Below are 20,686 nucleotides of genomic sequence, written 5' to 3'. Positions count from 1 at the left end.
AATTGAGGGGCATATTGCTTACAAAGAACCGAAGCTCGTCCAATGTGATCATGAGTGAAATTCACTCTCATAATTAATAACACACAAATTTAGCATCAACATGCGCATGATGCGGCATGTGCTCTGTCCTTCGGTGAGATATCTATCTGATTTATTTGCAACCGACTTGCATCATTTCTAGAGCTTTTGCTTAGACCAAGCAATGCAACCCGCTGAAACACAGCGTCAACAGACAGAGGCTGCTTACAGGAAACCTCCAAAACATCCGATTTCCAATCGGTTATGTAGTTCTCGAACTGTTCAGGATCATTACGGCATAGAATAGGCCGTACTTCCTCTAGGTCAATGCATTGTTCAGCCGTTCGGTCAATTTTATTTCCTACGATGACCAAGCCAGGTGCATCTACATGGCAGTGCTCGGAAAACTGTGCCCACCAGCCCTGAAGACTGATTAGCGATTCATAATTGGTGACATCGTACACCAAAACCGCCACATCAGCACCTCTGTAAAACGCTTGCGAGATCAGATTGAATCTTTCCTGTCCTGCAGTGTCCCAGATTTGCAAATTCACCGTGATTGGCTTATCATCGCTGTTGTTCACCTCAGTAGTAGTCGTTAGGAAGTCTCCCCCTATAGTTGTCTTATAGGCACTAGAAAATACGTGGTGGATGTACTGTGATCGTAGGCAAGTCTTTCCAACACCCAGATCACCAAGAAGGACCACTTTTATGGAATGTCGCAGGGTATTAGGAGTTTCACTCTGTGGCATTGTGGGAAATGTAGAAATGAAATGAATGAGGGATTGCAATTAAAGGGGCGATATGCTGGAAATGATTAATGATCAAAGGTATTTTGTGCACTCGATCGAGATTGGAGTCGTAAAGATGTGTGATTGTGGAGGATTGGTGTGATGTAAGTATGAGAGGTATTCTCAAAGGGGAAAGATTTGTGAGTTTGGCCGAGGGGTCAGGTATCATATGATAATGGAATTGGCTTAGATTTGACATGAAGAATTAGAAGATATAAAGATCGATCAGAATTACTTAAACTTTAATTCAGAAGATCCGGAAAAGATCTACCTTGGAATTTGAGTAAAAGGAATCCTTCTCGGTCATGAGACATACAAGATCGTCAATTTGAATCACTTTGGAACATTGGGGCAGAGTTCAATTAATGTAAGCTACAAAATCTTTTTTGATTCAGTAATTTTGTTCACAATTATCGCTTCAAATTACCACCACATTACCTCGTTTACTCGTACAGAAGAGGCCCTTGATCATCCAAAGCAGTTCACGAGAGAGATGATCTTCGTACTTCCTGATCCAAAAGCCTTACTTCAATAACCTCATTTATACTTCTATCCAACTAAGATTATCAGTAGCACTTTTCAAGCCCTGTTCCAAGAATACTCTGTATCTCTTGCCACACGTGACCACTATCTATCATCAACTTCACTGCCAGCAATCACAACACCAACAACTCTCTACCAACACACAAAAATGAAGATATACTATATTGGCATTCTCACATCCACCGGAGACAAACCGGTTGAGCTCTGCTCCGCCCGAGATCTCTCCCAGTTCTCGTTCTTCGAGCGTACCTCTGTAGGCCAGTTCATGACTTTCTTCTCCGAGACTGTTTCCCAAAGAACCGCCGCTGGAAGCAGACAAAGTATTGAAGAGGGCAATTACGTTGGCCACACTTACACCAGAGCCGAGGGCTTGTCCTGTGTAATCATCACTGACAAAGAATACCCTGTCAGACCAGCATACACATTAATCAACAAGATCCTAGAGGAATACTTGTCCTTGCATCCATCCAAGGAGTGGACTGGTGCCACTCAGACCAACCCTGCATTGCAATATGCCCAGTTGGATAGCTACTTGAAGAAGTACCAGGATCCTAGCCAAGCTGACTCGATCATGAAGGTGCAACAGGAGTTGGACGAGACTAAGATTGTGTTGCACAAAACCATTGAGAGCGTTTTGCAGAGAGGTGAGAAGTTGGACTCTCTTGTCGACAAATCCGAGGCTTTGTCATCTTCCTCTAGAATGTTCTACAAACAAGCAAAGAAGACCAACTCGTGTTGTGTTATTGTTTGATGGAAATACCCTAAGAACTCATCTCTCTTTTGTCATTGTGTTCGTAATGAGCTTTTTTTAATATGGTGCGGTATTAACTCCTCTGCAATTCTAGAGGCAGATATCTTCACACACACCTCTAAATAAAGTGTGTAAGCCTACATTGGTATATTTAGCAATATTTAATGCAACGTCCGTGCGTCAATTTTCTACGGCTGTGAGGGTATCACGAAATAAACAATATATTTTATGTAATGTAACAACGTATTTTGAAACTGTGAGTATGACTTTGCATCAAAGCTCCGCGAAATTCAATATATCAGAGATTCATTGGAGTTGACGTGCCCATACATGCTATTCTGGTACAGTGTGTTGAAGGCCATTCGATAATGCCAGGCAGAGACATGCTAAGGGACCAAGGTTCAAGGGTATGTCAAATACTCCTTGACATTCGGCTATCTACATCCTAGCTTGCCTGACAGCTTCAAACGCCTTCAAAAGTTTGCGACGTGCACCCAAAGCACGCACGCCACGATCCTCAAGCTGTTGGTCCAGAAGACTGACCAAATCCTTCCAATAGATGTCCTTGAGGCAATCGGTGTACTTGTGCAAACGAAGCAACTTCAACCAAGCTGGGATGTTGTTCAACAACTCGAAGCTGGCTATCTCATTTGGCATAGAAGTTCCGGCCAGAGCAGCTAATGCAGCAGCCAGAGAGGCATTGGTTGCTTGGGGGCTCGAGGCGCCGGAGTAACTATCACCTAATACACCACCTCCCATTTTTTTTCCAGGAGAGTCTCCTTCCTTTTTTCTTCCAGACATTGCCACGGTGGAATATTTTTGAGCTCCAACAGGGACTGACGAAGAGTGTGCTTGACGATTGAGCGACTCTTCGAATGATGCAGTGGCGCTCACACCTCCACGTTGACCAGCAGAAGCTTGAGCATAATTTTTACGACCTGAGTCTAAAACGACTCGAGAGTTAATGGTTGCCAAAGCGCCGAGCTTCAGCGCGGCAGATAAGTCCAAACTGTCCTCAGAGGATGGCCCAAACGAGTGTGGCGACTGGCCCGCAGCCAATTGCAAAAAGCTTGTCTTTTCACAAAGATGCGTTGTGGGCGAGCGTGCGCGATCAACGGCAAGCTGGCCCAGTGGTTGATTTCTAAGAGATGGGGAGGGGAACGCTTGGTTAGGGTATCCATTGTGTCCAGCCGAAGAAGGACCATTGACTTGTGCCAATCGTCCATTGACGGTTGGATCAGCTGACTTTGGTCTCTGAACCTTAGGATCAGAGAACAAATGGCTTCTGAAGTTGCCATTTGCCTTGGGCTTTGGCTGAAGTAAACCACCAGCAGAAGAGATACCATTACCGTCAACAGATGCAGAGCTGAGGGTTGAGACGTTTTGGCCAAGGTCAGACGAGGCCAAGCGGGCTTCCGCACTATAGTCAGGTGTACTGTAGTCCTGAGAGAATTGGTTCGTGATTCCAAATACATGTGGCAACCCGTGACCCATCTGGTTTCCTAAATGATTCTCCAACTTACACTTCATGGTAAGAAGAACATCGTAGGGCAAATTATTACACCAGTAGTCCATGACAGTAACCATGTCATGCGTAGAAAGGCTTTCGATCCAACTGGTTGCCAGCATCATGTCGGCAATGAAGCCTTTCTGATTAAGATGCAACTGTCCATTGTGCAGATTTCCTAAAGAGTGCGAGAAATCGTTAACAGACTGAGGCCTGGCAGGAGCCTGAAGCTGAGGCAAGAAACTGCTCGTCAGTTTTCCAAGAGGCAAGCCCTCGCGCACCAAGTTCTCCAGCATCGACAGATTCATAGAGTAGGCAGTTCCAGACAAAAGCCCCGGACGCTGCAGCAAACCATGGTTGTGGCTGGCACCAGTGCCAGCTCCAACAGAAGCATGGTCGACGGCCGAGTTGGGTCCAGTCATGGGGTTCGAAAGGTTGACGTCCGGCGCCGAGCCAGAGCCTCCCGAAGGATGATCGGGCCTAAGCAGAATGGACTGTGCCTCGTCATCATCACCGCTGTATCCCAACTTGTAAGAAGAGGCCAGGATGTCGTTCGCAAGACTCAAGTCCAAGTCCAAATCGGCCTTTAATGCCTCAAACTCCTGTTGCAAATTGTATCCAACACTCTGGTTTCTCTGTGAATGGTAATTAATCGGAAGTCCCGACATCGTGTTGTTGGCAAGCTGACTCTGATAGGAACCCTGAGTTGAGCCGTTGACTGGCGGCGGTGATAGCACTATGGGCTTCTCCGCGTAGGGCTTTTTTAAGAAATCGTTGTCCATCGGAGAAGGCGGATGAGACAAGACTTAAATAGTTTCCGGAAGCAACCTTAATTCCGCGAAATTTCTGACACTAATCCGTCACTCGAATTACGATCGATGAATCAAGTATTTGAGGTGTGGTGACGAAGATTGGTGGGGAGCTGCAGATAGCGAGGTTGGGGACTAGAACACCACGACAAGTCACACAGACAGTGAGGGAGAATACGATTAACAAGTAGCCAACGCTCCAATCGCTCAATAACGATTTCTTGGGCGCTTTAGCGAGTTGCCTGTGGGGGAAAAACGGTTGGTGGAACTCATCGAGAGGAAAGAGAGTGCGGGAACAGCGCACACGTGACCGATGCCCACGAGAAATGTAGTCACGTGAGGGCCGATTTTTCAGATCCTCCTGGATCGTCATGCCAGTCAGAATCGATCAAATGATCTTATAAAATTGAAGATTTATGTTTTTTCTTTTTCTTTTCGTTTCGTAATTCCGGCGCTTTTAAGTTTTTATTCAACTTTGTGAGCTTCTGCTATTGTAGTTTTGTTTGACGAGCTCTGAGAGTGTTGTCTATTAGGTCTGATGAATGTAATCTATCATGTCTAAACATAAATCGTGTCTTTTTTTTTTTGAAAATTATCAAGTATGTCTTGCACAGAATATTGTTACAGTGATTTAGCTCGTGATACAAACAAATGATGCTTTTTATACATGTCTTATGTACAATCTATTAGGTCTATTGATAAAATGTTGCAGAGACACGCCGGTCCAACTGCAAGTAAAGGGTAATGCAAATGGTGATGAATGAAAAAAACAGAAGAAAAAATAAACAGCGAGGCTCTAACCGAGTTTCTCAGCACGAGCCTGCCAAAATGCCTTGTTCTCTTTGATGATGTCGGAAGTGTACTTGAGCTCACCGAAGTGGTCCAGAATACTGCTGAACAAACCTTCCGCAAAAGTGTTGATGAAGAAAAGCTGTCCCTTATGGATGTATGGATTGCATTCTAAAATTGCGTCAAGAGTGAAAGGCAATTGTGGGTATTCCACATCAAACGTCATTGTATCCTTTACCAAAATCCTCTTTTCCAACTTGTCAACCTCGTCAAATTCTCTTGACAAGATCAGGGCCCAGTGAGAGGATACACGGAGGGGTCGAGTAACATTTGAAATATCAGCACACTTGATCAACAAAGAACAGATCAATTGAACCTTTTGTTCAGAGGTTAGGACGAGCAGCTCGTCTTTGAGTTTATGGATGTATTCAAAGTGTTCTGCCATGTCAGTGGCCAAAATACTTCCAATGATCAATTGCTTGATGTTCAAGTTGCTGTCTTTGTCAAGTTTGCACTCCAAAAGTGAGGGCCATGATATACTTAAAATCTTGTTCGTGAAGATGGCAGAGTGGTACAGCTCCAAAACAGACCTGTCGTTATAGATCTGAGATGTTGGTGCAGAGTGTTTAATCATGAACGCATTGGTAACTCCAGGATGTCCCACATCGTGGCCGAGTGCGGCTACCAAAAGCCCTAGACTTTGCATTGGCGTCAAAAGAGGAACAAAGTCGCCATCTTCACTGCCAGTACATGTGGAGCGTTGAAGCATACAGCTTGGGTGTAATGATTTCTTACCATCGAAGATTTGGGTCTCATCAGCCTTTGGGTCAAGCTCGAATTGTTCGAATGGTGGCAAGCATTTAAGACGGACGAGATAATAGAAGCAAGCTTGCAACACATCGACAGCATGACGGAAATTGTGAAAAGGATTGCCACTCTTGTATGTATCACGAGTCATGAACGCAAGAGCGAGAGTCTCGTTTGCACTTGGAACATACAACTCTGCTGGTGTGCCATGCGACTCAACGTATTTGATGGCAAAATCGAGCATCAAATAGACACAGTAAACCAAGTCATCATTGGAGAGCTCGTGAGCCGGGAATGCCCAATGACCGACGCTGTGACACAACTTAGAAATGTGGGCATCGGAGTTCACACTTAATAACAGTTTGAAGTCGATGTTTTTGACAAGCTGCAGCCTCAACTTTCTGACCGTTGCCTCTGTCGACCCAGAAATGGTGCAAGTCAGGTTGAGCGCACAAGCCATTGTTGGAATTATGGCTGAAACCAGGTGACAAGGATCATCGGAGGTGAAAGTATCATTGATTCTAATGTCTCCAGTGCCAGTCCATGCAGCAACACGCGATAAGCGTGTACCTATAACAGATCCGACAGACTTGATTGCAGCCTCTAATTGTGTGACAAGCTTCAGGTCGGTAAGAGCCAGAGATGGGATTACAATGATGTTTGTGTGCGAGAAGAAGTACTTGAGCAAGAGAGCCTTCTCGTCATAGGAGAGATTCTCGAACTCATCGTCTTCTGGGCCTGGAGTCTCAGAATCAATGATGACCACGGTTGCTTCGGAAACATCCTTTTCGCTGTTTCCACACTTGAATAACGCACGGACAAGGGGGGTGAACGAGGTGAGGTGACGCACCGAGCACGCGTGAAGCGAGCGGTGCAAAGTAAAAGAGTGGGAAGAAGAGATCAAGAACACACGTGCCATGATCAATAGTTCCGTGTTGAATGTGGGTTTACAGGAACAAATGGCCAGCTGGAATATGGTGATATCTTGCAAACCAATAGGGGACGATGAAACGGCAAGAACGGCAGCCCAAGAAGAAGCAGGTGGGCAGAAGGAAGGGTATCAATGGGTAGACGAGTATGAAAGCCGAACGGGAGCGGAATGCTTGTTTTGTGATGGGAGGTGGTGCTAGAAAAGATAGGTGCTACAAGTGAGGGTAACAAATTTGGTGAAGATGGATATCCTGCAGGGGGCGCAAGCTGGTTCCAGGCGACAAGATTGAACCAGTAGGGCGATGAGGCGCTGAGATCCAAGTGCGGAAAATAACCACTTTACGAACTTTATTGAGATGGGTTTTGAGGCCTTGTTCCGGCCGATTTCGCTGGATTGACCTCGTGGTCATTCCCACGATGCCACAGTCTAAAGTGATCCGTCAGGGTTATTGGAGTGGGGCGTCATTATAGGCGGCACGCAGTCAAAACGGGGAATGGGTATTGAAAGACACAGGAACGGAAAGTTCGGAGTTTGGTTTCTTTTCGTGCTTATTTTTGACAGGCGCTAAATCAGTCGAATTTTGCGAACCGAACCATTGCGCGCCTGTTCCGCGGCTTCTGGCCAACTCTTGGGCGTTTAGTTGTGAACAATGTTCTGGTGCTGGTATAGATAAGCAGTGCACCGAATCGACGTCCGTACAGTCTGAAAGATTAGTGGCGACCAACCATAACGTGAAGATGTAATCGAAATCTACGAGAATCTCAGAGAAGATTCCATAGCGAGCCCAGTTCTTCTTTGCATATTTCGTTGTCGGAGCTGTTTCTGACTACTCCGATGGTCGGAGGCACGGGTTTCTTGCAACTCATTGAGATGATCTTCCACTTTGAATACCTTGGTCCAGTTGTGTAGACAGTCACAGGTAAAAGCAAAAAGATACCCTTGCAAGTGTCGTTAATTTGGTTTCATATCATTCACCATAATGTATGATCTCAATGTGGTTTGGCCATCTCAGGAGTATACCGCTCCCACCCCAGCACAGTTGGAAAACTTGTACAACACTATATCAATGCTTCATTCCTTCGGGTATAATTATCTTGCTATCAACTTCATAGTTCCAGAGAGTGTGAAGCTTCCGCAAAGCAAAGCGCAGGCGCTCAACCCCATTCCCATGGCTGATCTTCGACACCGGTTCAGAGGCTTCCCGAAATTAAGGTTATTCTCTAGAATTACGCTCGTTCTTTCTGACCCGGCCAAATGTCAGAGTGTTCTGAAGATCAACAATACTGGCGCTTTTGATATTGTGGCCGTTCAGCCCATGACGGAGAAGTCGCTTCAACTTACTACTGCCAACCTCGACATCGACTTGATTTCTTTGCCAATGGCAACAAGATGGCCGTTTTTCTTGAAACACAAAACTGTAGGTCAAGCTTTGAGCAAAGGTATCAAATTTGAGCTCTGCTACAGCGGTCTCATCGGGGGCCCTGCTGGATACCAGAGCGCTTCTGCTTTAGGTGTTACTGGAAAAATCAGCCGCAAACAGTTCCTCTCAAACTCGTTGCAATTGATCAGAGCTTCTCGTTCACAAGGCTTGGTGTTATCTAGTGGTGCAGCCGAGCCCATGAACGTGCGTAATCATGTTGATATTCTCGCAATATTCAGTCAATTAGACCTCCGGACCTCCAATTGCAAAGAGGGGTTCATGAAGAACCCTGAGGCTGTCTTAATCAAGGGAAGACTACGAATCACATCCAACAAGCAAACTGTTATGCTCGGTGGCCATAGCGCTGACGGTGAAACACGGGGCTCCATAATGCTTGAAGGTGAGGCATCAAATGCATTGAAATCGTACAAGCGAAAGCGCGAGGATGGAGAAGAGAACGCAAAAAAACAAAATCTACAATAGACAGTCATCACTATACAATACACAGCATCTTATTCAGTTAAAAATAGACGAGCGAATGCTCTTTGGATATGTAGAGAGTTCTGCCAGCGAATCTCTCTTGTTCTGGTGGTCAACACCTTCACTTTGGTTTTTTGGTGACAGACTGCGATTTCCAGGCAGTCCGAGGCGCTTTGGCCTTTGTGTTCTTCGTCTTGACTCCAATAATGGCGACTGCGCTTTTCTTTTGCGAACCTCTCTGGTGTAGGCAGTGTCTGGGACCGGCCGGGTAGCAGAGGACTCAGTGGGTGAGCGGCATGACTCTCGTGAGTCGCACTTCTTCATGTTAGAGGATGTCAGCGTCGAGATTGAAGGCGGCGGCGGAAGCAGATAGATCCCGTGGCCTGGTGGAACGGACCATTGCTTTTGAAGATTAGAGCTTTCAGAATTGGAAGAAGCCACAGAGGTGGATGGGACTGGAGAGGGAACAGGCCGTTGCGCAGGTGGTCTCTGCCCAATTTTGGGCCTTTGGACTATTCGATTGGTGTTGAATGCAGCATATGGGTCGTGGCGCTTTGAAGGACCAAACATTAGCAGACGATTTTGTACATCTTTAAAAGCCTTGCCCATGATTGAGTTGTTCGAGTATTTGGACGCAGGTTTTACAGGTCTCGGAACAGCCAACGTGCGTCTTCGTATGACAGGTTCGGCAATGAAGCCATTTATAGGTACAATCGAATTCTTTGACTTCTCACGCTGAAGCTTTTGTGTAATGCGGCGTAGACGTTGAGCTGAGCCTTCTAGAAAGTTTTCCCGATCCTTTGAATATTGCATATATAGTTCTTTATTGGGCATCCTCATTGGTTTTGCCTGCAAGAGGTTCCTTCGAGTGCTCTGCGGCCGGTCCGGAAAATCTTTTTCTATGAGCAGAGCCCAGAGGTCGTCACTATCAGGAGTAAGGTCTGGACTGTTTTCTTCTAGAAGAGATAATTGCTTTGCATTGAGTCTTCGAAGAACAGGCAGAATGAGATGATATGGAGTTGCGCCAACATCGGTGATACTGGAGGCCTGCTGAAAACAAGCGGCAAGCGCTATCAGGGAGAGTGACTGGACCATCAATCTTTATTGAATATGCAGAGTTTCGAGAATTATATATGGTTGCAAATACTTATAATCGATGAATGAGCAGGGTACAAGGGTGCAGGTTGAAGAGATAGAGGAAGCCTCTGGAGAGGGAAAGAATAATTTAGGTCGATGATTAGGAATAATGAGAGCGGCAAAATCGAAAACTAAAAATGCTTCAAGTTGCATCAATCGCCATCTAAATTTTCTTCAGTACTTGTTGCGTAGACTTACAAAGGGTATTGGTTCAGTGTATTAGAAGAGAACCTCAACCCAAGGTGTATCTTCAATCAAAATTCATATAGCTACATTTACATTCAACAGAATAAATTGACCAGAGTATTCTGGACGAGAACTTAATCAAGAGTTGCTTAAAGGATTCTGTTGGCGCATATTTGGGTACACAAGTGGCATCTCGTAGCCAGCTGGCACGCATGTCCTGAAAAACTTGATCTTGTCAAAAAGACGCCTTTCGGGATTGAAAAGGTCATGACCAGAGATTTGTTTACAATACACAAAGAATCCACATCGGGTATTACTGATCACAGGATACCTTGAGATGATAACGATCCGGGAAATCACACCAGGAATAGCCTTGAATACATTTTTTTTTTACCTCATACGTCAATGCCAAATTTGCCTCATAACCCATGCGAACTTTAAACAAGAAGCATGTGAAAGTATCGGGCGCTTTTAAAACATTCTCTGCCGTTCAAATGTTTTCAAAAGAATCACATCAGGCGTGGTACTGCACATGGTACCGAGCTGGTTAAAAAGCAACTTGCAGATTATGCACAATATACGACAATCCTGCAGCTATCTAGTCCCTATGTTTGCAGATCTTGAACCGCACAGTTACCCCGGAACACCGCACAAGTCAAATTGTACTCAAAATAGGCGACAGCACTTCCACTACAGGATTTAAAGAATGGAAATTCAAGCATAATATTGGAAACTGAATATCAATCATATATACTTACACACATAATAGAGTAGTTATGGGTGCATGAACGGGATCCTGCCCGATTTATAAATAATAGAAAAAAAAAGGCTGTCGAGAAAAACCAGCAAATAGTAATGAAGCCGGGCCAAGAGTGAAACGAATATGTCTTGCCACTCGAAGCCAACCTCACTAAATGAGAATCAAAAGAGCAGCTCACCGTGAATGCTCCATCATTCGAAGCCACCGTCGTTTGCCCGACAGCAGCATGGATGCACGAGAGAGAATATTTGACTTCGCACTAAGAATTGAGTTCTGCCCTAATCCGTGTAGGCTCAGCCAAAACGAAAGATTGGCCTTTTGATGCTCAATCATGTGTACGACAGACGAGGTGTTTAATGCACGCAAGCTTTTTCGAAGGAGATTAGACCATAAGGCACAGAAGACGTTCCAAAAATCAGTCGTCGCGGACGATTTTAATAGAGATACGACCTCTTCTCCTATGTTTGCGGATGAAGATAAGGATGAGTTAGAAGAAACTTTCGAAACAGAAGGTTGAGCTTGGACTTGGCTTGACTGCATCATTCCACACAGTGGACACACGTTGGAATGAGCAAAGTCTATGTTGTCCGATAAATCTCGGTTTCTGTCATCGGGAGGCACAGACTTAGCACTCGTTCTCCCCTTTCTACCAGTGAGCGGCTTTGGCTTCGATGGTGTCAATAAGTCACTCGGTTTGAGTGGATTAGTAACTAAGAAGACAAATGCTGCAATATCAATGATAGTTTTGAGGCGATGCAAAGTCTCAGTCTTGGAAAAAGCCCAACGTTCACTTGAAACAAAGACACGATCGCGTAAAAGCAGAGCCAAATCGATACTTGGCACTGAATAAGACTTGGCATTGGCTACAGAGTCATCCATCGAGAAGAACTCAGCTTTGGAAAATAATTCTTTGGCATAAAAGAGCACATCCAAAAGCATCACAATGACTATTGGTACCACTAATAGAAGGATCACAGTGTAGCTAAACCTCAGCACAGCAGCCTCAGCCTTGGCCAAAGTGTGGCAGTTGCCAGGAGAAAAAACAACCTTACAAAACTGTGTGTGACCAGCATACATTGTCAATACGTGAAGGAGGTGATTGGAATTGTTTCAAAGGAGGAATGGAAGGAGTACTTATAATTCAAGATAAGGTTCAAGAGTGTATGTGGATCTGCACAGGAATTGCTGCACATGTGGGCTGGATGGACCAGCTACAGGAAAACGCACTATGAACAAAGCAGAACGGCCTATCAGTCTGCAGGGCCGACCTTCTAGGGTTGTTTGTCTATTTTGGATACAACAAGAACAGAGGCTGGATTAAGTATGTGTATTGTAATAGCACTTTAGGCAATTGCTTGCAACTTTAAATACATGATAATATGTCTAGTTTCATAATCGGAGGGCTGGCATAATAGGGCAATGAATGACGGGACTTACCCTCAGACGAGGACGCAATGAACTTCAAATCGAAGCAAGCTGTGTAGGTAAATTCATTGAGCATTACTACAAAGTGAAGAAGCTAGGCTCCTTACTCTATGATCAAGAGGGATGGTGTTCTAGCTGGTGGTGACATGTCCTGAGTCAAGAACCATGTCTCGTACTCTCCAATACTCCTCCACACACACTTCGGCAACAACACCGGGTTTCTAGTATTTGCTCTCGTCCATTTTATCCGATAACGACTATCGATGCGCCATTATTATTCTGTCACTTAACCTACCACCTGGCGCCATTGTTAGGAGGTTGATCTTTCACCATGCTCATAACTGCGGTGGGTGTACGTCAGGGCTAGGTTTATTTTGGTCGAGGCCAGTTGCATATAATACCTCGAAAAGAGTCGGAATTTTTTGTCAATCAACAATGACTACATCATCCCCCCTTTGTGTCTACATTCTCTTCGCACTCTGATCAGAATTAGACATTATCGGAACCTCAGGTAGCCCTCTGTGCAGCGATATGCAATGGTTGTGTGCGTGTGCAAGCCGTCTCTGGTCTGGGGTGGTAGGGGTCCTGCGCAGATCTGACGCTTAATTTATTACTTTGGCGTTTATGAATGATAGCTGCTGGCGGGTACTTTGCCTACTTTTTTAAAAATTCATTTATGTGATGTGGAGATAAATATCATCTCTGTTGTGTGTCTTCTTTGAGTTATTTTCCTCTTTCCGACTGTCCCTGAAGGGCTCCTTCTTCAAGACACCACAGCCACACGAGAACGGAAAGCTCCGCGCACCATGCAGGTCCGTATTATTAGCACCACACTCGCGATGTCCAGACTCCGAAACCAGAACTTCAGAGCTAAAAAAAAGGTGTAGAGAGCTCGTATTGCAAAGGTTCGGAAGGACGGATCATAACAGGAATATTCCATTGGTATCATTTCAGAAGAAAAACCATAAGTCACACAAAAAAAAGTTGCTTCTGGATGAGCGGAACTTGATTTCGGCGAAAAGGGTGCGATCCTTGACGTGTACCTGCTGTCTCAATTTAGATGTGCAGGCATTTACGGGCTGTTTCATAATGTTCAAATAAATCACTCACCTAATTGAGACAGATACCTCTTAATCTGATTCTGCGTCTTTTTTTTTTTTGACTTGTTTGACTGTTCTTCAAATCCTCTTTTACAATGTCAACTCAAGAGCTCGACACTCTGCGGTATTTTCTTCCTCCTTCTGTGTTTGGTGGTACTAAGTGGTGACATTCTCGACACTCACTGGCTTGCAAAATTTGATTGATCTGATCTTCAATAATTGTCCTTTTTTTTTTTGGTCTTCTTCATTCGGATTGCTAGGTAGGTTAGATGGCCTAAAAGGAATGTGACTTTGTCGCAAATCCTCAATGGTATACGCTCAGGACTGTGAGAAGTTGCTCAAAATATTCTTCTTCATTCAAATATTAGTTCTCTATTCAATACAATTCATTCAAGTAGCCTGACCGATTGATATATGTCTCTTGTGTTTCGTAGCCAAACACAATGTCAGTTGGTCAAGAATGGACTGAACATTTGAATCGAACCAAGATTTTAACAAAATTTTAGGTTTAAAGGCTCGAAAAATTTCCCTTTTACATATCTCGTTGTTCATGCCACAACTTCCCAGTACTACTAGTGTTCATAGAAGAACACACAATAACGGAAGTCACTTTGATGCACAAAAAATGAAAATGACAATCTTCATATTGAAGCAAGTGTATTTAGAAGAAATAAAACGACTTGGAAACAAATCCCTCAATTTCTCCGTCAAGAATTTCTATTCGCCCCGCTATTCTTTTCTTCATCTCAAGACTCGGTTCTGGGGTTCATCAACTACAAACTCAAATACATAAATGTCTGCCGGCATCCCAGTCCGTCTACTAAACGAAGCACAAGGGCATGTGATCTCTTTGGAGCTCACCACTGGCGATACGTATCGTGGAAAATTAGTCGAGAACGAGGACAATATGAATCTATCGTTGAGTGATGTCACACGAACAATAGGAAGAACTGGCCAAACATCGCACATGAACCATGTATTTGTACGTGGATCGATGATACGATTTGTGAGCGTGCCTGATATATTACGTAATGCTCCTATGTTCTTTATGAAACCTGGCGAGAAGCCACGGCCTCCAGTGAGAGGCCCACCTCCAAAGAGGCCTAGACACTAGAGTATACCCTGTGATTAGATCATGTCACTTCTTCGAGTATACAACTCGCTCATTTCTCCCTCATAAAAGTATCGTATCTAGAAATCAATGAACATCAATTCAAGTTGGCTTAAGAGATGAGTCAATGACTTGCTCATCTAAAGTAAATCACAACCAACCAAGCAATGCTGTTTAAAAGCAAATATATCAAAAGACTTGTTTATTTCTGTAGCGAAGAGTTCACAGTTCAAGAAACGCTTGGTCTATGGGACGCAAGGTTGCGCGACATGAGAAAGCGAAACACTAGCTCTAATGCAAAAAAAAAAATCGACAAGACTACATGGGTCTACTCATAAATATTCTATTTCTGTATCATGTCTATCTCAAAGTGACAAGCTCCTCTGCGGACGTTGGGTGAATGGCAACACAACTGTCGAAGTCAGCCTTGGTGGCACCCATCTTGATGGCGACACCAAAACCTTGCAAAATCTCTGCAGAAGAGTCACCAACCAAGTGCAAACCAACGACCTTCTCCTCTGGACCAGCACAAATAAGTCTGTAGGCAATTGGGGACTTGTCGGCATCAGTTTCCATCATGGCATAAAACATAGGAGTGAATTTAGTGTTGTAGATTTTAAGATTCTCCTCGCCATACTTCTCGATTGCTTGTTTCGTAGTCAATCCGATGGATCCAGCCTCTGGGTGGGAAAATACGACAGATGGAACATTGCTGAAGTCCATTTTGTCTTGAGCATAGACCTCATTGCCGGAGAAGAGTCTGTTGGACAATTTACGACCAGTTGCAATGGCAACAGGAGTCAATTCAACGTTTCCAACCACATCACCCAAAGAATAAATCTTAGGGTGGGAAGTCTCCTGCCACTCATTTACAACAATATGACCCTTCTTACCCAACTCAAGGCCAACCTTGTCGATACCCATGTTGAGCAAAGCTTTTCTACCGAGAGTCCAGATCAAAACGTCAGTTTCCAAGACCTCGCCATTTCCCAAGTAAACCTTCTTTTTGTCACCTGCGGCCTCGACCTTTGTGACACTTCCAGAGTTCTTGATCACATTCACACCCAATCTGTCCACATAGTAGTCTGTAATTGTGGTTTGGATGATGTCGTCGAAAGCTCTCAACACAGTGTCACCACGAGCGACCAAATCGGTTTTGGTTCCAAGACTAGTGAAGACACCTGCAAGCTCAACACCAATGTAGCCGACACCAACAATTGCAACAGACTTAGGCTGGGTCTCGAGCTCGAAGAAACCGTCAGATGTAATTCCCAACTCGGAGCCCTCCACGGAAGGAGGAATGATGGCCTCACCACCAGTAGCAATGAGCACTTTGTCGGCCGAAAAGACCAATTTCTCATTCTTTTTGTGCGAAGCGGACAAGAACGGAATCTCCTGGTCAGCAGATAAAGTGACCTCTACATCACCATTCTCGTTAGCAAAGGCAGCGTAACCATAGACATAGTCGACCTTCTCTCTCTCCAAATTCTTCTCATAAATGCCATTGAGTCTCTTGACATAGGCGTCTCTCTTATCCTTGAACATCTTCCATTGGAAGTCTCCGTAGTTTGTGTGAAGCTTCTCTTCAGTGAGACCATAGGCCTTCAATTGCTCCTTCTTGTGAGCCATATCAGCAGCGTACCACATGACCTTTTTGGGAACACAGCCCACATTGACACATGTTCCTCCAAGTTGTTTGTACTTAGCTTCGACAAGAAGCACGTTTGCTCCGTATTGAGCAGCACGGCGGGCCGAGGCCACACCTCCAGAACCACCTCCAATAACGAGGTAGTCGTAGTGTTTAGCGATTTGTTGTTGTACAGGAGCCATTGCAAATTGACGTTGGACTTGAAGAAGGCGGGATATCGAGTTGTTAAATTTGGGTTGCTTCAAATTGAACATTTGTAAGCTCCGTGTGGTCCAGGTTGAATTGCTTACGAGCTGGTTGTACTACTGCCTGCATGCACCTTGAATGCGGCTTCGAATGTGTGAATAATTGTGTGATAACTAGTGGTGACACATGTGGGACTTTATATCTCTTTTGAATTGCGGGTTATGAGCTTTTGTTTTAATCAGTTATCATGTGCTTTTGTCCATCTTCATTTACCGGTGGCGAGCATTAGAAAGCTCTGTTGGCCAGACTGACGGCTGGCACATTACGCACCGTTGCTTTTTGTACAGGATATAATGGTGCCAAATTTGCAACAATACTACTGGGAAATGAATTTGTAAGAATCATTATGAGCAATGAGCATGGAAATTTTGAATTAAATGAGGCGCCGGTCTGTTTTATTGCTCTTTGGTTAAGTCATCTAAACTCTTGCCACCGTTAGGTTTCCTCCCGAACACGACTTTTTAGGTATGCTAAAGTATATGTCAAAATGTCTTGGTTGGCGTCAGATGTTTTGGAATGTTGTGCATCGTGGTGACTCATTTCATAGTCGTATGATGCAGTAAGCCACGAATTGGTCATGTTGAGTAGATCCAGAGTTTCTATTAATGACTCGTAGCCACCTCCGTTCGGAGCAGCAGCATCGTTTTTTGGCATGCTTTTCTCTGATGTAATTTTGTCTTTGATTTCGGCCTGTAAAGCAACGAAATCCTCTTCCATTTTCAAAAGGTTGACTGTTTCGTCGTGATCCTCCTGGTACGCCTTGGTTGCATTGAGAACATTGTCAAAGGCGGAATATGCGGTATTGTTCGTGATGTAACTGTTGTTTATATTGTTGGAGTAGCCGAAGAGACAATGCAAAAATTCCTTTTTCCTAAACACTTGGAGTTTTCTGCGAAACAAAGGTTTGGAGTTAGAGCTTGACGCCCTTTCATGTACGATACGTTGATGCTCCCTGTGCTGTGCCAATGCCTGTCTTTCTCGTCCCTCATGGTTGATTATGTCAATTTTCGTTCGGCAATTCTGAAGTGCATCGAAATGCTTTTGGAGAATCTTGAGCTCACCTTTGGTATAGTTCGGAATAGACAGGACTATAGACCTTTCACGGTCCGCAGATTGTAAGCCATCAAAGCTTGCATCTTCATCACTACTATTGATCTCCATACTGTTGTTGTAATCTTCAAATATCTCCACGTCTTCACCCGTGGAAGTCTCGGTATCAAATATCACATTAGCGCTCACCTTTTCAGCAGACTCCCATGCTCTTACTTGTGATTCCTTAATTCTTAGAGAGCTCTCTGTATCTTGAGAATCACCTGTAGTATCTAATTTGTGTGCAAAGACGGAATAATCGTACTCTGACAAATCTGCTGGCTTGCGTAGAACAAAAGGACGCACAACGGCCTGACTACGCTTCAGTTCCTGAAGGTTAAGTAGCTTCCGAGTAGCTGCTGTTTTCGATGGAGCACCTTTAGGTATTATTGGCCCCGTTTTACGTGGGCGGGACAAAACATCCTTGGGCTTAGTTCCGTTGATCTGTTGCACTCTTCGTATATTATTACTAGGAGTACTCAATAATGACGTCGAGGAAGAGATATTTCTCAGGCTATTTGTGTGATTACTTTGAGATATGTCAGTGAAAGATAGAGAGGGCACTCGTAGTCTCGGAAGCAGTATTTTTGGAGGGTTGGCGTCTTCAGTCATGATTGAGAATAGAACAATGAGGAGGAATTAGAGAGACTTTCTTCGAGAGAGTGACAAAGGAGTAGGTATCACAGAAGGTCGCGTGGTTAGTGTGTGAATGGCGTCGCTTATCCAGCGCAGATGTTGTTCAGTTGAATTGTAACTTTGTGGACTAGCTGTTTGGCTGCCAAACGTGGGGTTAGCGATAAGAGCTTGCGCAAAGAGTGAATCGCAGAAATGAGATACGACAAGAAACGGCCGACGAGAAATTATGAAAACTCACTTATTGGAATTTAATCATAAAGAAGAAAATATCGTTCCACTAAATTTTTTTGTTTCCTTCTGTTTCACATAGTTGGCAGGGCTATCACTCTGAAGATGAATGTAAAAACTATACTTCGTTCCTTGAGAAAAGGTACGCGAAATGGTTGGATTAGATCATAATGTCGAAAATAAAGTAGCACTTCACATCATAGATGAAATCGACTTCGCAACATTTGAACTTGGGGCTCTTTGTGTGATACACCGTCAGGTGAAGGTCTGAAAATCTTCATTTATCCATAATTTTCTTATCTATATTCAAGATCTTCTAATCAGGATCTTTATCTAGTGATTGATGATCAGATGGAATTGAGAAAACTTAGGTCTGTTCGACAATCTTACGGATCAAGCGCCCAATGGTATTCGTATTCTATGATCATACAGAATACCGTAGAAAATAATCGATGCGGAAGATTTGGTTGTTAACATTACAATATCTCGCTGGTGAGCCTGCCAGAGCTGGGACTTATTGTTTGTCACTTCACCTAATCCTCTCCAAACATTTCATTGTTGAACAATCACCAACGAAAAGAAATCGTGAAAAAGTACGCATGAAAGGATTTTGAAACACAGTAGTCAAATTGAAAGCATTATAGGTCTTTAGAAAAACTAACTTCAGTGATAATACTCCACTATCAACATTGATTTCAAAACATCAAATACGAACACAGGATAAATGAATAAAAAATAATGAAAAGAAATGAGCAACACATTAATATTTTTATGGCAGCTCAAACAAAGAGAATACTACATTTGGTGGTCTTCTCTTGTTCCGCCTCTTGATCATACACTAGCCATAATAAGCCACAAAAAACTAAGAATTCTTTTATCTTATCGTGGAACAAATTAACCAGCGATCAAGCTCAAATACTATAAAGAATTTAATTGGTTCAAATTTAAAAAGGTATCTAAATCCGGCCACCTCTCAAATCCTAGGGCTTTTGCCCTCGCCCTCCGCGCGATGCACGCGCCCAAACTGGCTGCCCTGAGCCTCGCACGCAAAAAATTTCTCCCGCACCCTCACCTACCGAAAATCTTACCAACTTTCTGTCTATACATCAGACTCAACCGACAAGATGGCTACTGAATTGACCGTTCAATCTGAAAGAGCTTTCCAAAAGGTATGTTCAGACTTTCCCGATGAGGTCCTCCCATGTGTGCCGAATTTTATGTTATCACGAATGCTCCCAAAACGATTTTTCACTTTCGAACTCATCGAACCACAAGCTTGAAGTCTCTGTAGATGAGATATCCTACGTTTATCCGCTTAGATTATCAATGAACTGATGTGCTAGACCAAGACTGATTCGACTTTTGATACATCACTCTGAAACTTTTCGGTCTGCTTTACTCGTGTGTTAGGGCTGAGATGTATCAGCATGGATCTGCCAAGAAGGCTGTACTATATTCACGAGGAGTAGCCAAGAAACCCTCAACATCACAAATCGCATATGAGAGCTTGTTCTTCCTTTGATTTGCTCAAAAGTTGACAAGCTCATCTCATACACATTCACACCCATCGTATACCCATATTCAAACTTAAATACTAACTTTGCAGCAACCTCACATCTTCACCAACCCAAAGACCAAGGGTAACAGAAAGACCAAGAGATGGACTAAGGAAGTCGGTTTGGGATTCAAGACCCCTAAGGCAGCCATCGAGGGTACCTACATCGACAAGAAGTGCCCATTCGTTGGTGACATCTCCATCAGAGGTAAGATCATGACCGGTACCGTTGTTTCCACCAAGATGCACAGAACCATCATCATCAGAAGAGACTACCTCCACTTTGTTCCAAAATACAACAGATACGAGAAGAGACACAAGAACGTCGCTGCTCACGTTTCCCCAGCTTTCCGTGTCCAGGAGGGTGATGTTGTTGTTGTTGGCCAGTGCAGACCTTTGTCTAAGACCGTTAGATTCAACGTCTTGAAGGTTGCTGTCTCTGCTTCCAAGCAAAAGCAATTCTCCAAGTTCTAAGCGATTCCTTCTCTTTTGAGTAGAATCGGTGTATTTACTTAATGTCACATTAACTCGTAACAAACTGTAGACTCATTCAATTTCAATTTGATATTAAATTTAAAAATTCTGACCAGAGTCTTTTCAAAATATCCATTGGTACATACCTACCTTTGTCCAAATGCAATGTGGCCCACCAATACAGGGCATAGCTCCAGAGCAGCTGTTTGTTAGGGAATATCCTAGCCATTTAAATAACATAGTAT

General features: G+C 43.9%; 11 protein-coding genes across 11 annotated transcripts; 4 read left to right on the top strand and 7 right to left on the bottom strand.

Annotated features, from left to right (window-relative positions):
- Positions 1-95: 95 nt before the first annotated feature.
- On the bottom strand, positions 96-770 carry PUMCH_001137 (uncharacterized protein; the record flags this gene model as incomplete). The annotated part of the gene is made up of 1 exon (XM_063020202.1): positions 96-770. The coding sequence occupies one exon, from the start codon at positions 768-770 to the stop codon at positions 96-98; it is 675 nt and encodes a 224-aa protein (XP_062876272.1).
- A 730-nt stretch (positions 771-1,500) lies between these two features.
- PUMCH_001136 (uncharacterized protein) lies at positions 1,501-2,103 on the top strand (the record flags this gene model as incomplete). The annotated part of the gene is made up of 1 exon (XM_063020201.1): positions 1,501-2,103. One exon carries the CDS (start codon positions 1,501-1,503, stop codon positions 2,101-2,103), a length of 603 nt encoding a protein of 200 aa, XP_062876271.1.
- Positions 2,104-2,541: 438 nt separating this feature from the next.
- On the bottom strand, positions 2,542-4,392 carry PUMCH_001135 (uncharacterized protein; the record flags this gene model as incomplete). The annotated part of the gene is made up of 1 exon (XM_063020200.1): positions 2,542-4,392. The coding sequence occupies one exon, from the start codon at positions 4,390-4,392 to the stop codon at positions 2,542-2,544; it is 1,851 nt and encodes a 616-aa protein (XP_062876270.1).
- Positions 4,393-5,215: 823 nt separating this feature from the next.
- PUMCH_001134 (uncharacterized protein) lies at positions 5,216-6,934 on the bottom strand (the record flags this gene model as incomplete). The annotated part of the gene is made up of 1 exon (XM_063020199.1): positions 5,216-6,934. The coding sequence occupies one exon, from the start codon at positions 6,932-6,934 to the stop codon at positions 5,216-5,218; it is 1,719 nt and encodes a 572-aa protein (XP_062876269.1).
- A 991-nt stretch (positions 6,935-7,925) lies between these two features.
- On the top strand, positions 7,926-8,849 carry PUMCH_001133 (uncharacterized protein; the record flags this gene model as incomplete). Its single annotated transcript, XM_063020198.1, has 1 exon — positions 7,926-8,849. One exon carries the CDS (start codon positions 7,926-7,928, stop codon positions 8,847-8,849), a length of 924 nt encoding a protein of 307 aa, XP_062876268.1.
- Positions 8,850-8,882: 33 nt separating this feature from the next.
- On the bottom strand, positions 8,883-9,941 carry PUMCH_001132 (uncharacterized protein; the record flags this gene model as incomplete). Its single annotated transcript, XM_063020197.1, has 1 exon — positions 8,883-9,941. The coding sequence occupies one exon, from the start codon at positions 9,939-9,941 to the stop codon at positions 8,883-8,885; it is 1,059 nt and encodes a 352-aa protein (XP_062876267.1).
- A 1,162-nt stretch (positions 9,942-11,103) lies between these two features.
- PUMCH_001131 (uncharacterized protein) lies at positions 11,104-12,006 on the bottom strand (the record flags this gene model as incomplete). The annotated part of the gene is made up of 1 exon (XM_063020196.1): positions 11,104-12,006. One exon carries the CDS (start codon positions 12,004-12,006, stop codon positions 11,104-11,106), a length of 903 nt encoding a protein of 300 aa, XP_062876266.1.
- A 2,241-nt stretch (positions 12,007-14,247) lies between these two features.
- On the top strand, positions 14,248-14,568 carry PUMCH_001130 (uncharacterized protein; the record flags this gene model as incomplete). The annotated part of the gene is made up of 1 exon (XM_063020195.1): positions 14,248-14,568. One exon carries the CDS (start codon positions 14,248-14,250, stop codon positions 14,566-14,568), a length of 321 nt encoding a protein of 106 aa, XP_062876265.1.
- A 357-nt stretch (positions 14,569-14,925) lies between these two features.
- On the bottom strand, positions 14,926-16,467 carry PUMCH_001129 (uncharacterized protein; the record flags this gene model as incomplete). Its single annotated transcript, XM_063020194.1, has 1 exon — positions 14,926-16,467. The coding sequence occupies one exon, from the start codon at positions 16,465-16,467 to the stop codon at positions 14,926-14,928; it is 1,542 nt and encodes a 513-aa protein (XP_062876264.1).
- A 427-nt stretch (positions 16,468-16,894) lies between these two features.
- Positions 16,895-18,160, bottom strand: PUMCH_001128 (uncharacterized protein; the record flags this gene model as incomplete). The annotated part of the gene is made up of 1 exon (XM_063020193.1): positions 16,895-18,160. One exon carries the CDS (start codon positions 18,158-18,160, stop codon positions 16,895-16,897), a length of 1,266 nt encoding a protein of 421 aa, XP_062876263.1.
- A 2,023-nt stretch (positions 18,161-20,183) lies between these two features.
- PUMCH_001127 (uncharacterized protein) lies at positions 20,184-20,441 on the top strand (the record flags this gene model as incomplete). The annotated part of the gene is made up of 1 exon (XM_063020192.1): positions 20,184-20,441. One exon carries the CDS (start codon positions 20,184-20,186, stop codon positions 20,439-20,441), a length of 258 nt encoding a protein of 85 aa, XP_062876262.1.
- Between the last annotated feature and the right edge of the window lie 245 nt (positions 20,442-20,686).

Source organism: Australozyma saopauloensis, chromosome 1, assembly GCF_035610405.1.
Source record: "Australozyma saopauloensis chromosome 1, complete sequence".
Classification (NCBI taxonomy): domain Eukaryota; kingdom Fungi; phylum Ascomycota; class Pichiomycetes; order Serinales; family Metschnikowiaceae; genus Australozyma; species Australozyma saopauloensis.
Note: the sequence above shows the minus strand (reverse complement) of the source record. Positions and strands in the feature narration are given on the sequence as shown.